Below are 16,117 nucleotides of genomic sequence, written 5' to 3' on the forward strand. Positions count from 1 at the left end.
GAGAGAGACGGAGAGATGGACTGACTGAGAATCCTGAGACCTCTCCTACAGCAGGTGGAGGTCTGAGGACCATGCTGTCACCCAGGAGGAGGAAGGTTCAGGCTTTGGTCTTTCTCTGATAAGGAACTGTCACTTTCCTTCTGGCTGGTGGCTTTTGGTTTCTCTGATCTTGTAACTTCTATGTCTTGTCAGAGTAGCCGTGATGACTGAGCTGACTCGGTGATTTTTCAGAAGACTCCAAGCCACCTTCAAAGCCTGGCCCCTCTCGGGCTGTCCACAGGGAGCATCCTTTGGAGACCACCCCAAATCCCCTTAGAGCAAGGGGCAGAACATCTGACAGCAAAGGAGATGTGAAAGGTGACGGCCACAGCCGGAAGTGACAATGTGCACACCTCAGTGCTCTGTCTCTAGTGGAGCCAAGGGATGTCACTTGCTCATCTCTAGATGTCACTGGAACCAACCCCTCTCATCGCAGCACAGGGTGACTGAGAGGGTGGGGCTGCTGGGGCGTCTTTTACTGCACAACTTGGTGAGATGCTGTGGCACCCATCACACACTCTGGAGGGAAGCAGACTAGGTAAGGCAGAGATCAGAGGAGCACAAACCCTGTCACTGATCTCTTGCTTTGAAAAAAAATGATAATTTCAATTGAACTGAAATACTTAGGCCAACAAAGCAAAGCCCAGAGAAGGTTCTCCATGCCCCTGGCAACTGCTGGAGGGATCAAAGAAGCCAGTTTGCAAAGATGACATTGTATATTGGCGCAGGCAGAAGGCCTCCGTAAGCTGGGAAGAGGTAACAATATGAAGTCACCAGAACCTGTGAGGTCAAGACCCGGCCCCCTCCACGCTCAATGTGACCACCTCTTGCCACAGCCAAAACACACAGAGAAAGACTAAACTCCAGAAGGCCCTCCCAGAAAGAGAGACTCCAGTTACCTGTCCCGTTTCCATCCAATCCTCGCAGATACGGGAAACTGTCTACTTCTGACGGGGAGCTGGCCGCAGTGAGGAAGGCTGTCAGGGCACTGTAGCTGGTGTTCTCTGGCAACCTCAAGGCCCTTCTCTGGAAATGAACTCGAGGCTGTGGCCGGGCACCTGTAGGAATCAACTTCTGAGTTACCTCCCGGGGGAAGGCGTTTCCATTTCTGAAGATGCCAAGCCAGGAAAGGCCCTGACATTCCTCCCCCACCCCTACGCCTGCCCACGAGGCGTGCCGTCCCTCGTTCATCCAGGACACAGGGACGTGACAACATGCTATTATGGGACGGGGAATAATAGCCCATTGTCACATCTGTTTTGACACAGGATGTTAGTTAGGCTTTGAACAAAAAGGCTTTTCCCAAGTTCCACTTGCAACCAGTCTTTTCCACTGGGCGGCATTTGGCTATGGATGGGGCAACCTTTTGGAAGAGTCCGGGCAAATGAAGCAAGGCAACAATTAGTCTCTTCAGACAAGCAATGCAAGAGGTAAGCTTCGATATGGCTACAAACCCATCCCCCAACTTCCTGGAAAAATCTTGCTGAATGGCACAGAGCAAACGGAAGCTGGACAGGGGCTGTGATATGCAGTCCTGGGAGGGCAGGCATGCAGACAGTAGCCCCCCCAGGACAGACAGCTTTCTTCCTGTGGAAGCTGCTGTGTGACACTGCCTTTGTTCCTCTGAAATGCTTCCCACCGGAGACAGATGATGTTGTGCGAACACTGGAGTGGCCCAGCCCGCTGCCTTGCGATGTCACCTAACACGTTACCATTCTTCAGGACCCCAAAGGCTGAACCTACTTTTACCTAATGTGGTGGTGACAGTAGCCAGACATGAAGGTGAGAAGTAATTTTGCACAAACCAGGCAAAGACGTCCTTAAAATTAAAATCATGTATCTGCAGCTTGAGTTGACCTTGTTCTGTGCTGAGCAAAGGGCTTCTTCTACCTCTCCCTGCAATACACAGAGGTCCTAGAATACCAGCCCCACCCAGAGACGAGTTCTTTAAACAAATTCCAGGGTGCCCTTTAACTCTGGAGGGAGTGTGACAGCCTCTGTGCTACGGGAGTGCCAGAGCTCAAAGAACTGACACAACCAAGAATGTCTTCCTACAGTAAGGCCATGGTGGCCAAAGGGCTTATGGCCATTATGTGGGGCTGGCTTTCTGGGCCACACTTGGCTGTATATAGCTGATATGGTAAATCATCACCATAGTCCTTCTATCTGCTCAAAGCCACCAATCGACTACCCTCCCCAAAGGGCCAGTGAAACAGGTTCAGTCCCAAAGCCCAGGGAGCCAGGACTCAAAGTCTCAGCTACCTCACTGTGGTCACCCTGTAGATACATCGACCAGGCTAATGGCCGGTTATGCATGCCCTGTCTCCATGGATCCCCTTACATTTTTATCTCTTACCTCCTCTGATCTCGGCTGTCTCTTTAGTTCTCACTGAATCTGGATCCCTCGAGAACTCTTCTGATGCCATGGGCTGCCTGCTCTCACCCTTTTGCCCATTTGGCTGCACAGGCCGCCTGCCTCTTTTGCTCTCCATTTCCATGGAGCCCTCTAAGGTGAAATGTCAAAGCCTCCCTTTTCCTCTTTTCCTCATCTCGACTACGTACGCAGGATAATTTTCTCCAGGAAGGGCCAACACAGCTGCCGATGTTCAGGGAACGTGTCGCCATGCAGACGCCTAGTCCTCACAAACAAGAAGATCAAAGAACCCAGCTAACGTGAGGGAAAGTCTGGCATATCTATACGTGACAGGGCCAAGCCGGGGCCAGACAGCATGAGAGTAAAGCGAGAAGGCGGAGGCAAGACCGGCTATCCAAGCACAGAGCGGGATATGTGTCCCTCCTGGTCTCTGAGTAACTCTGGAGAAATGGGAAGGTTGAGACTTGCCTGCGGGCTCCTCTGACAGTGAGGAACAGGAAGTGACTCAGATAGGGGACGGAGGCTGCTGAAAGGCAGGAGGACATTCACACAACCCAGGACATACATCCTACAAGGACTTAGGGAATCTGCCCTAGGAACCAGAGAACCACCAAGCAAAGCTCAGGGGCTTTGCACCCTCATTAAGATCCACTCGACTCATCCATTCTCATCTCTGAGACAGACATGTACACTCCCTTGGATGGGAGAGCCGTGTCTCTTGTGTCTCTCCCGCTGCCCCATCACGCTGCCTCTCTTTCCTTCCTTCCTTTGTACGGGAGAACTTGGGAACTCACCAACATCCAGGGCCATCTGTGGTGGGAAGAAAGTGGGGACACGTAGGATTTCGATGGGTCAGGCTTGGGAAGAACAGGAAGTGGCAGGTCCAGCTGAACTGACACCTGCTGTGACTGGCAAGACACAGATGCCATCTGCTGAGGGACCCACACAGCCTCAAGGACAAGTACAGGCAAGTACCCGCAAGAAGACATCTGCGGACTCTAAGGGTATATATAGGCCATGCTAGGCCATGGGGTAAACAAGGTCTAAATGAGCATGTGTGGGCCTGGGCAAGAAGCTGTGCTCTTCAGCCTGCCTTTAGAGTTGCTTCATGTGTTGTCTGGGAGCGGGAACAGAGTGACCAGCTTGCCTGTCATCAGTGGCTGCTTCTCAGTTCATCAGTAGCTGCTTGGAATGTCCTCTCCTTGCAGACTTAAGGTCCCATCCTCCCTTTCCAAAAGAATATACCCCAATATACTGACAACAGCAGACCGCCTGCCTTTTCTTTCTGCGATGCTAAATCTATTCCCCACTTCTATTCTTTTCATCCAAGTTCAAACCAAGCCCCTCTCCTAAATTCTGCTTCCTTGCGTATGCCGTGATGCGCCCGCCTTTACCAACTGTCTGTGACTTTGTCAACAATCTCTGTCTGCTGGCGTTTCCTCCTTCAGCAATAAGCACACTCACGTCTTCCCTACCTAGAAAAGAGTCACGATCAAGTATGACTTTCTCTCTGTTCTCCCCACCTGTGAATGCCTGTCTTCTTCCATTTGGTCTTCACAGACATGGCGGTCACCCACACCACGAGATGCCAAGGTCCACCGTGTAATCTGCAACCCCATGAGCACCTCCTCTCAGCCTTCACCCCTCCTGACCTCTTCACAATGGGCCGCAGTGTTCGCCAGCCTCACCCATGAGGAGTCTCGTCTTTCTTCGCATTCATCCTTGGTCTCTGGTTCTCTCCAGACTCTGCTTCTCATGCAAACCCCTTCCTTCTCCTCCGCCTCTAGATGAAACAACGCCCAAAGGCTGCTGCCTACTGCTTCGGCAGTTTCCCCCCACTCCTCTTAGAGATCCCTCTTTAGATCCACAGTCCTTTCTAGTCAGCGCATGTTGCCTGAGTCCCACCCTGGCATTCCCCCTTCTTCTAGATAGTTTTACCCAGACACCTTCTAAGACCAGCATGCTCTCTCTCTCTCTCCTTTAATGAGCCATATTCTTTCTAGCGCCCAGTTTCAATCCAGACCAATGTCACTTTCCTTTCTAACGTCTTACAGAGTCACTCAAGTGCCACAACTGTCTAGTGCTCCTTTGTTAACATTTCCTCCCTTCTGACCCCACACTACAGACCTACAAACCACCTTTTGCCTCAGCAGTCTCCCAGCCAGCCCTCTGCTTCACTCCTAACCTCCATTTCAGCCAAGGACACACTGACTGCTCAAAGATGCCATTCTGACCACTCGCATTCCTGACTCAGGAGACATCAGTCTCCACCACTTAGCAAATCGTCATGACAACATTAAAATGAAGTGGACCAACATTGACTCAAAACTACTACTCAGATCTTACAACTGAGAGGTGCAAATCAATGAGTGCTTCAGAACTTATAAACGACAAGCATGTTGAGAAGAAGGAATTCCACCCCGTCCTTCTGGGCAACAGAATTAAAACCCAGAGAGGTTAAGCAGTTTGGTCAACATCAGTGTGCTTGGGAAATATAGAACAACTTTTACACTTGGCATCTCTTTCTATCACAACATGTCCATCTCAAAATAGGTGCTCTGTTTATGTGTATGTGAGCCAAGGAGGAGGCGTGCCATGGGCATGGTGTCTACAGTATGGATTTGGCCATGCTTGTCCTGTGTCTGACTTCCCCTTGTCTCTGTATCACTCGAATGCACCTCAATGTCTACCCACTCTGCATAACCTCCCATCTGAAGTTTTAAGCTGTGCTCTTTTCTTATGGTCTTCAATCTCGCCATGCCTTGTATTATACGGATGTGAATGTTGTACCTCTCAGTCTGAGGCGCAAGGAGAAAAAGGCTTCTCGCCATATATCTGCTACTCAGTAATACCCATGGAACAGAACATGGTGAGTCACGTCTGGCAACTGGCTATGACTTCAATAACTCTGTGACTTAACTGACACTAGATTAGGACCATTAACGTGTTGGGGCCGTAAACACTTTGCTGGGTGGCTGCCATGGGGATATTAACACATTGACTAGCAGTCCTGATTTCTACCCATCGAATACCAGTACCAGTCACCAAGATGTGACAATCCCAATGGCCCCAGGCACTGCTAAGTGTCCCAGGGTATGTGAAGTTACCACAGTAGAGAACATCTTGTTTTATATTCTATGAATCTTCATGACTTAAGCAATTCATACGAAGAGTCTTATATGGAGTCTTACATCATAGTGGACACATGATACATAAAGAGGAAAAAGACAAAACCCTTGTATTCCTGAAACTCAAGAGGAAGATGGGGGCAGAGAGCGAAATGGCTTGATTATACAATGTCATGCATCCTAGAATAAGGGGGGATGACAGTAATACAAGGTCAACTTATAATATCACACGAGTGACTTCCCTGGAAGAAAGTTCCCTAGGTGGCCCCCATCTGGAAGGCTGTGAAGAGGCAGAAGAGAGCAGACAGCAGATAGGAGAACGCAGAGATTCAAGATGGCCTATCACACAGGGCGATACTGAGGAAGAGAATGTCAGCCAAGGAGGGGACTTGCCATGGGCGTGGCAGCTCAAAACCTTTGGCCTGAGTTGGCCTGCGGGTGATGGATGTCCAGGGGCATCGAGGAATTCAGGACAAGCCTGTTGCACAGAGGCTCAAGTGAGGGATACAGAGAAAGGCAGTGACACTGGGGCTCAACACGGAAGCAGGGCTAAAGCTGAAACCACTTTCTGACTAGAAAGGAAACAGGGAGGTAAGACCCCCATGACAGAAGCTGAGGAGAAATGAACAGCTCCTCCTTTTCCTCTCAGTCCTCAGCCTTCTCCACAAAGCCACAGCAACACTCAGGGCACAACAACTTGCCTCACTTATAAGAGGCAAGGTCTGTTGACGGCTCATGACAATTTCACTGAAGTATGTATTTATTGTGTAGCATATGTTTGCTGATATACGCTCTGACCACCCTGATGGGAATTATTATTATTTTTGTTTTTTGTGTATAGGGTTAGAATTTACATAAATGCCATCTAGAGTATCTACAGCAAAGACAAGTGGATGGCATTTTTTTATTTTTTTAGAAAAGCTCCCATTAATGTATTTTATTTGGATATAATCATGTGAAACCTTCAACTGACATTTCACACACATGTCTGGGAATAATGGCCTCCTTACTCTTTCGTCCCTGGTATCTGTCTCTCTTAGTGACCTTTATTCCGTCCAGGCTTTTCTCAGTGTAGCATCATGTGACCTTGCGTGTAGTTGGTAGGACAAGGTTTTCTAAGTGAACCGTCAGCAAGCTTTGGGACCTTCCCAGGATGGCTGGGTACATCACAGGGTCCGAGCAACATGTTCCTAGGCAACCTCCTTATAGTGCTGTATTTCTGAGCAGGCAGTAATTTATAGCCACTGAAAAATGGCATAAGCAACCAAGCGTGACCAGCCAGAGGACAAAACACTTTATGTGTCGCCCATAAACTCAGTATCATACTGGTTTTGCAAAATGGGGCTAATTTAGCAAATGATGGCCAGGATTCCTATTCACTCAACCACATATGGCCTTCCTTCCAGGAGGGAAAGAGCTTTGAACAGAATAAAATGGTGCCTTCCATGACTGCCCTGCCTCAACTTCGCTGAGATAAGAAACAGTGTAATTGGATCTTCCAAGTTCACGGAGGAGTTAGAAAATTAACCAGGATTCTGTAACGTTAGGAAGCTGCTATGGGCATGAGACTATGCAAAGGAAGGAATGATTCCTAGGTGGCTTCTGATTGGATGCCAGAGGCAGGGGCGGATATATACTGATCAATTAATTATAACAAAGCTATCTGAATGTATTTCAATACCCACTTCTCATGTGCTCACACGTGTGTGTGTGTGTGTCTGTGTGTGAGAGAGAGAGAGATAGTGTGTGTGTGTGTGTGTGTGTGAGAGAGAGAGAGAGAGTGTGTGTGTGTGTGTGTGTGAACTGTACCCTCTGCCCTAATTCACTTGAAGAACAGAAAGCAAGCATGAAGAAACTATCTACATAGGAAGCACAAAGCGAAGATGGGTTTTGATTATCCATTTGTTTACTTAATTATTCAACGGTTCCTTGGGTACCTGTCAAGAAGCAGGCAAGAAACAAAGATGATGACACAAGTTAGCTGGTGAGGGAAGGTACACATTTAGTTAACTGCCCCACACACCGTGGTCTGTAGCCTCGTGGCACTGTTTTGGGGGGTTAGGGACCCTTTAAGGGGCTGGGTGTACCTGTAGGAAGTGGGTTAGGACTTTAGAGTTATACCCAGTGTGCTCTGCTCTTAGGAGAGACAGGAAGGCCTGGAGAACTTGGTGAGCAGCCTGTCCCTGCTGTGAATGAAGAGTTTAAAGACAGTGTGGACACTGGCGTGGGATATCCCAGGAGGAAGGAGCAAAACCAACTGAATTGGGCTATTAACGCAGTCTACGCAGATGGCCTCTCAGCAGACAGACGGCTAGAGGCTGCATCGCAGCGGCCTATGAGATAGCATCGTGAGGAGTGAGACAGACGGCAATCAGGAAGGGGAGGGACCAGAGCTTGGCCCCTCAGTCAGGAAGACTGAATCAGCAGTTCAGTGTGTGACAGACACAGGGTGGGGGGAGGGGGAGGAAACACTCAAGGCCCCGTGAACACAGACAGGTAGCATGTGCACAGCAGGAGAGCACACATGTGCAGGCACCGGGACTGGGATTGTGAGGTGACTCAGCTGGGGAAACCAGGCTTCCCCTAACTGTTTTTGACTCATGGAGATCTGAGAGGGGAGCTGAAAGTCATACCAAACGCTGCATAGGGAGAAGGTGACTATTCCCAGATAGTGCATGACAGGGCTCTGGGGTTCTTCAGGGTCCTCCCCAGAGACACAAGACAAAAGAGCTGAGTGTCAAGGCTGGTGGGTGACAGTAAGGAGTGCAAGAGGCAGTCACAAGGAGCCTGGGCAACCATGACAGAATCCAGTGTGTCCACTTCTCTGCACCCTTCACACCGAGCCCTGGCTGCTGCGACATGCACAGGACAGAGGACAGTGAAGAGGAGACGCTCGCACGTTTTTTCCTTTAGCTTGAATAAAGGGAAACACTGGTTGGAAACCTACGACAGGTGGCTGTGAGGGAGATAAGACTGGCAGTGGCTGTGAGCGGCTAAAAGCTCGGCGTGGAGGACTTGTGGGTGCAGAGAACCTGCTTCAACGCCTCCTATACCAACCCTAGCCATGACCAGCAACAACTTCTGAATGACTGGAGCAGTCACCACACCAGAAGCTTAGGGCCAGGGAAACCATGCGGCCCTGAGAATGAAAAATTAGGATTTTATTGACAATGAGAAAACCATCGAAGACCCGAAGATGGCTGACACAATTGCTTTAATTTTTGTCTTATGAGGACCGTGCTGTAGGTTTGGGGGGAGCTGGAGCACATCATTAGTCAAAACCTTTTGCAGCATTCGGGGGGACACGGGAGTGCCACGGTGACAGTAAGGATGGTAAGGATGTTTAGCCTTACCACTACTGCATGTGTTCATGCCATCGATGGAGAGAGAAGTTCTAGTAAATTCTACTCACTCGAGAGAGAGCTCAGTGTGTATATGTTAGTAGGAGATGTTCAGTAGATATCCAAGGTGAGATGTGTAACATCAGCTGCTTCTGAGCCCCCACCTAGGAGGCTCAGCTCCCCCTGGAAACAGGGGACTGGAAGTAATTAATATCTAGAAGAAGCCGATGCCCAGGGCCTAGAAAATGGAAGTGGGGAGGGTTTGGGGGCCCAAAGAAGCTATCAGAGTTTCTTCGAAGAGTGACCAAGAGTCAAGAGAGAAAATTAAGGCGCTGAATCAAGGAGGTGAGGAGGGGCGGTTTGAAAATAGGTGACCAACTTGCTACCTCTGTTGACATGGTAGCATCAAGAGGATGAAGTAGTTATTGATGTCTCTGGGGTTGGGCAATATGGAGGCTGCAGGTGACGCTAGCTTTAGCGAAGCGAATGGAAGATGAACCGTAGGTATAGAGGCCATGGACTCAGCCCGTGGAGTGGTCAGGGAAGACTCGGGCCCAGCACTGGCGTGTCTTGTGAGAGAAGACACCCTAATCTGCACCTCTGTTTCTCTCCAAAACGCAAGTCGTCAGCGCCCCAGACATTTCCGTTTGACTTCAAATCAACCCTCTAAAATCAGTAGCTGGACTTTAAAGTCTTTACGTCTCCCTCCCCGCAGCTCCTGACGAACGAAGAAATAAATGAACGCGCCTCACTTTCTGACACCACAGAGATGGGGTGACTCAGAATGATGCGCATGGCATGGTATCGACATTAAAGAACAAAGCACACTGGTCCCTGCATATATGCTGGGCGCCCCGTGTGGCTACCAAAAACCCCAAGATGCTGCCACAGCCCTTGGGATGCAGACGTCGTAGAAAACGGCACAGCGGTTTTCGTACAGACCACAGATATACATAGCCTTTAAATCCTACCCAGTACCTTGGAAGTGCTATGTAAATACCGTTCTATTATCCCCGGAGGGAATACTGTCAGTAAAGGTCTGTACGTGTTCAGGAGTAATAAAGAACTTATCTCTTATATGAGCCCGTGTCTGTGTGGGTGTGTACACCTGTGTGCGTGGGTGCCCTAAAGAGGCCAGAAGTGGGTGAGGTTGGATCCCCTCCAGAACAGAGGTTTCCAGTGTGGATGCTGTGGACTTCACTTTGGTCCTCTGTGCAAACGACCGCTCTTAAGCCATATTTCCAACCCACACTTTTTTTAAAAAAAACAATATGAACCCACGACACGGAACCTCAGGATGATGGAGGGTGGACACGGGCACCATAACAAGGCCAGGAGCCAGGATGATTCTCTAGCCCATGCTGGAAGGAATGATCCGAGGACAGAAAGGTACTCTGTGTGCGGATTATTCCCAACTTGAATCCCAATACGGATTAGAAGAGGGCAAGTGACAGGAACCTTCCACATCAGCACATCCTCCGGCCAGCTGCGGTTGGGGCGAGGTGAGTGTTTGCAATGATTGTGAAGCACATTGAGAAAGAGAAGGTAAACAAGACAAGCCCCCTCCCCCTTTCTAGCTGTTGTGAGTCACTGTGTCTTATTGGGCAACGTGGTCCAGGGCAGTGACCCAAATAATAATAAGGATCTTTTCTTAGGAAGGAGAGACCAAGGGGAGCTAAGCAGGGAGGCGCCTTCCTTTTCTCATGCACACTCAAGGGATGGTTCTGTAATGTTACAGCCAATATATGGCTGAAATGCAGACTTCTCACAGGGGCAATGGACATCGAATTCCAGCTGTGGATACATTCACTGTTGCCACCATCAAATAAGAAGAACGTTAGCATTTGGCCCCGGCACCAGCATTGTTTGTCTTTTTAAATATGAAACATACCTTGGAATCCTGATACTATTTGGACGACATCTTCATAGACCATTAGCGTAGCAGAGCGTTCAGGAAGCAGCCCAAGGCTCAGCGAGGAAAATACTGCAGGAACAAAAATGGACGTAAGGGAAGGCTGATAGTTCAATTCAGAAGCCCACTCTGTCTGGGAACTCCGAGAGCTTCCTACCTTCTGATTTCAAACCAAGCCCCAATATTGATTACTTCAAAAGATTAGCAAAACAACCTCAACATGCCAGTACTGGAATCCTCTTGCTGTAACTACTGTCTTGCCATAGTCAACTTGAAAAAAAATGTTAATTTTGGGGGAAGGGGCATGTGCAAATGTGTGGAGGTCAGAGGTCAACTTTGAGTGTGGTTGCTCAGGGCTGTCCGCCTTGTTTGGGGGGACAGGGTCTCTTACCAGGACCTGATTGGACTAGACGGGTTGGCTTACAAGCTCCAGGAATCTGCCTGACTTGGCATCCTCTGGGTAAGGATCACAACCCTGCATCACCATTCTTGGGTTTTTTCCCATGAGTGCCAGGGAACAAATTCAGGTCTTGTTTGCATGACTGAATTATCTCCCCGATTCCCTTGTAAGGTATTTTTAGTAAGCAACAAGGCCCCATGACACTGGAGTATGTTAAAAGTTATGATGTGGACACTATATGGGAATATATACATTTACACACATATACATATACATACATACGCACATATATACATATACATACACACACACATACATATGTAATTTTAGGTGTTAGCATTAAGAAAGACCCTAAAATATGTGCTTAGGTTCATGTATGCAGTATGTTCAAAGACTGTTTCCCCAAACTCGGGAGTAATAACATGACACAACTTATACTACTTTAAGATTATAACCCAAATATCTGGACTTTTAACTCAGATTCTCCAAGTCCACAAGTTTCCAGGCAGATGTGCGTTAGGCTGTGAGATGTGCTTGAATACTACGTCCCCGGCTGGCGGCGCTGTTCTGAAGGGTTGTGGCATTTTTAGGGGGAGGAGCTTGGCTAGAGGAAGTGTATCACTGGGGCAGGCCTGGGGCATTTCCTGTCTGTCTTTGGCTTTCTGACTGTGGACACAATGCTTCCCACCACTGCAACTAAACCATGGTGGGTTGCATTTCTTTTTAAATGTGAGTTGCAATAAATTCTTCCTTTTCGTAAGGTATTCTTTTGTAAGGTATCCTTTTGTAAGGTATCCCGTCACATGCAACTTGAGGAAAACAAAACAAAATAAAGCAAACAATTCCACCTAGACTAAGATTTGCAGTCTCTCACTTATAGGGCAGATGCCACTCTAGGGTCACTGACTTGGGTAATTTGTCCAAGTATCAAAACTATCAAAAAGAAGTGGGCATTCAGTCTTCAGTAATGAAATGGGTTATAGACGAGGCAACGGTTGTCTAGACATCCCCAGATGGTAGATCCGGGGCTAGGATCTGCGTTCTGGTGCCGTCCCTTGGCTACTATGCTGCATGGATGAAAGCTCATAGGATCTCGGACTTCATCAGCAAGTTAAGAGAGGGGCCAAGTCAAGCCAAAAAAGTAATAAGGAGTTATTTCTTCTTTTCATCTTAAAAATAACCCACCTATTTGTTTTGTAGTGTATAGTGGTGTATGTGCATGTGTGTGTGGTGTGTTTGTGTGTTATCTGTACATATGTGTGTGTGTATGTGTGTGTATATGTGTATATGTGTGTTTGTGTATATGTGTGTGTAGTGTTTGTGTGTGTAGTCTGTGTGTGTATGTGTGTAGTGTGTGGTGTGTTTGTGTGTGTGTGTAGTGTGTGTGGTGTGTTTGTGTGTGTATGTGTGTGTGTAGTGTGTGTGGTGTGTTTGTGTGTGTATGGTGTGTTTGTCTATGTTTGTGTATGGTGTTTGTGTGTGTGTGTGTAGTGTGTGTGTGTGTGGTGTGTTTGTGTGTGTGTGTGGTATGTTTGTGGGTGTGTGTATGTGTGGTGTGTGTGTGTGTGTGTGTGTGTGTGTGTGTGTGTGTGTGTGTAGGCCACAGGTTGACTTCAGGCACTATTTTCTTTTTGGTTCTTTTTTTCGGAGCTGGGGACCGAACCCATCAGGCACTATTCTTTAGGAGCTATTTACCTTGTTCTTTTGAGACACAGTTTCTCTCTCGGCCTGGGCCTCACTGATTCAGCAGAGCTGTCTGGCCTGTGGGCTCAGGCATCTCCTTGTCTCTGACTCTTCAGAACTGGGATTACTAGCATTTGCTATCTCCTTCAGCTTTTTAACATGGGTATGGGGTGGTAATAAGGTGCATTCACAACCAGCCTGGGTAACTTAGTGAGCGACTACCATCACAGTAAGCACTTTACTGCCCGGGCTTTCTCCCCAGCCACTTAATTAATTAACTAATTAATATTAATTGACTTTGGAGACAGTACTTTGCTGTGGAGCCGAAGGTGACCTGGAATTCCCAGTGATGCTCACATGCTGGGATTATGGATATACACTGTGACATTAGGAAGTAACACTCATTTCTGTGAAAATATCAAGACTAGAGAGATGAAATGTTAAGAGTCTCAGTGATCTGGCAGCGCTGGTTCTCCAAACGCCCTCCGAGGCGCTGCCCTGCCCTCTCCTCCACCCCCTCCACCCAGGTACTACACTGAGATGGAGTTATATTCCAAGACTATTCCCAGCTATGACCCGAATAGAACATACATATGTGGTATGTGGTCTGTGCCTTCAGGATTACTCAGTGTACAGGACCACACCCACAGGAAACAGCCAGAGAATGAGCAGGAGGGTGGCTGGTGCCACAACAAATATTAGAGTGCACTTTAGTGGTTGGACAGCTCCTCTGATATTCAACACAGAATGACCAGTGGCCGAGCGAGTTCCCTGCCAGGTGAGAGCTCAAAGGCACCGAGGCATGTTCGTGCAGAAGCGTGTGCATGTGTGTTCACACGTATGTCCATAACAGCAAAAGAGGAATTAACTCAAATCAGTGTCTGTCAACTGAGAACAGATAGAGTTTGGCACTATGAATATATTATGAATATATTATGAATATATTATGAACATGCAGAGGAGGCGTGAAGAACTGACATGTGCTACAAGAAAGATGGCCTATTGTGTTGGTTGCTTACCTTGGTGAGCGACAATACCTGACCAAAGCCGTGTAGGTAGAGAAGAGTTTATTGGGTTTAAAGTTTAAGGGGGCGGCCCAATATGGTGGAGAAATCATGGTGGGGGAACTTGAAGCAGTAGGTCACGGTTAGGGAGTACAGAGTTATGAGAGTTCTTGCAGAGGGTGCTTTCCCTGTTAATTCTGTTCAGAATCCAAGCCCACGGAATGGTGCCAACTGGAGTCGAGGTAGGTCTTTGCAACTAACTTAATCTAGAAAATCCCTCGCAGGCACGGCCAGAATCCTAGACAATTCTTGAGACAACCAAGTTGACCATCAAATCAAAAATGCTGAGGGCGACAGGCGCAGAAGCCACACACTGTCTGATTCTGTTTATATATGCTCTTTAGAACAGGCGAGGCCAGAGACAGAAGGCAATGCAGAAGTTGCTAGGAGCTGGGATGGATGGGAAATAGGAAGTCGGAACTAATGGGCACAGTTAACAGAAGGCGTTAGAATGTGCTGGGAATAGATAATGGGGATATTATAGAGGCACAAACTGGGAGATTTATACTCTAACAACTGAGCTAGCCAGGCATTTCGTGTGCACGCGCACATATGTGTTTGTGTGCACATGGAGGTCAGAGGCCAGAACCGGTGTCTTTATTACTTTCTGCCTTATTTTCTGAGGCATGGTCTCTCGCCGACCCTGAAGCCCACTGTTTGACAAGACTAGCTAGAAAACATGCAGAGAGATTCTCCCGTCCCTGCCTCCCCGTAACCAGGACTGCAGTGTACAACATCATTGCCTCGTGTTTTACTTTTGCTCTGGAGATTGAAAGTCAGGTCCTCAAGCTTGCTCAGCCAATGCTTTCCTGACTGAGCCATTTCCACAGTCTCTGAAATGGTGTACTTTATGGTACATGAAAAATATCCGCTACTTGGGAGGTTGAGGCAGGAGGATTGAAAATTCAAGGTCTACTTAGACGGCCCAGCTGCTTTAAGGCCAAATTGCATCACTCAGTAAGACTCATTAAAAAAAAAAAAAAAAAAAAAGGAAACATTTGGATACAGTTTGCATTTAGTCCAATGATATAACACTTGCTTAGCATGCCGGAGGCCTCCTACTCCGAAAAACCAAACGGAGCCAAACCAAACCAAACCCAAAACAAAACAAAAAATATAGTCACAATTAGTGGGACATCAAAGACAGAGGGAGAGTTCAGGCAAAGTCAGAGTGAAGATCAAAATAAAAGAAGAAAACAGTCACAGCAAAGGCTTCTGTGAGCTCTTCTTGCCCTCCTGTCCCTTCCTTTTTAGGGGCACGAATGAGCAAGGACAACAAGGTTCAGGTCTCTAACTTGGGTACATTCTCTATGGACACTTCACAGGTTATATTAACTGCTAGCTATTCCCTTTTCTACCTGAAGGCACGAGGTAGGCCTCTTGGGTGGACAGAAAGAAAGGTCAAGACTTCTGTGGAGGGTGTCACTTACAGGACAAGTGTAGGCTGTACCAAACTGCCTGCTTTACCCATGCCTCTCCATGCCAGGCTTCCTCTCAGAGCTTGCCAGAACCAGGAAGCATCCTGACTGGCCCCAAGCACCTCTCTGCTGCCAGGTGTGGGGTGGTCTTTATCTAGAAGTAGGTGTGGTTTGTAACTCAGTAAGACGGCCCCCATTGGCTCACTAATTTGAATGTGTAAGTCACCAGGGAGTGGATCTTTCGGATAGGATTAGAGGGATTAGGAGGTGGGACATTGATGGAGAGAATGTATCACTGGGGCTGATAATGGACTGACCCTCTGGAATTGCAAGCAAACCATCAGTTAAATGTTTTGTTTTGTAAGACTCGCGGAGTCTCTCCACAGCAAAACAACAGGGTTGAAGACACTGTGGCAATGTACTTTTGAAAACTTGTCTTGGATGGAACATTTTGGCCTTTCCATCTCCAGGCAGCGGCCCTGATGAACTGTTTCTCAAATCTTACTTTTCAGAAGGAAGCAAGCAATGGGTCTGCCGTGTGTAGCAGGGAATTCGGGGAGTAGGAACACCAGGCTACAGACCTCAATCTATAGATTGCATCAGGGATGGGAGATGACAGAGAGGCCCACAGAGTTTCCAGTACATAGTATTTTTATCCACTCCAGAGAGGGTGTTAACTGAAGGTTCTTCACACTAGGGGATCCTAAACCCCCTTCCCCCAGCACTAAGGATGGTGCCCAGGGTCTCTCATATGCTAG

At 48.0% G+C, this 16,117-nt stretch overlaps 1 protein-coding gene across 5 annotated transcripts in view; it reads right to left on the reverse strand.

Moving 5' to 3' along the window:
* Positions 1 to 16,117, reverse strand: part of Fam171a1 (family with sequence similarity 171, member A1) — a 125,312-nt gene that overhangs the window by 35,884 nt on the left and 73,311 nt on the right. For all 5 annotated transcript variants that reach the window (XM_087591495.1, XM_087591496.1, XM_087591497.1 and 2 more), the window contains 2 exon segments: positions 10,774 to 10,866; positions 939 to 1,097 (listed from right to left, as the gene is read on the reverse strand). In XM_087591495.1, the coding sequence (XP_087447621.1) occupies positions 939 to 1,097; positions 10,774 to 10,866 (252 nt within the window).

The sequence above is a fragment of the Rattus norvegicus genome, chromosome 17, assembly GCF_021556685.1.
Source record: "Rattus norvegicus strain SHRSP/BbbUtx chromosome 17, alternate assembly SHRSP_T2T, whole genome shotgun sequence".
Taxonomy (NCBI): Eukaryota; Metazoa; Chordata; class Mammalia; order Rodentia; family Muridae; genus Rattus; species Rattus norvegicus.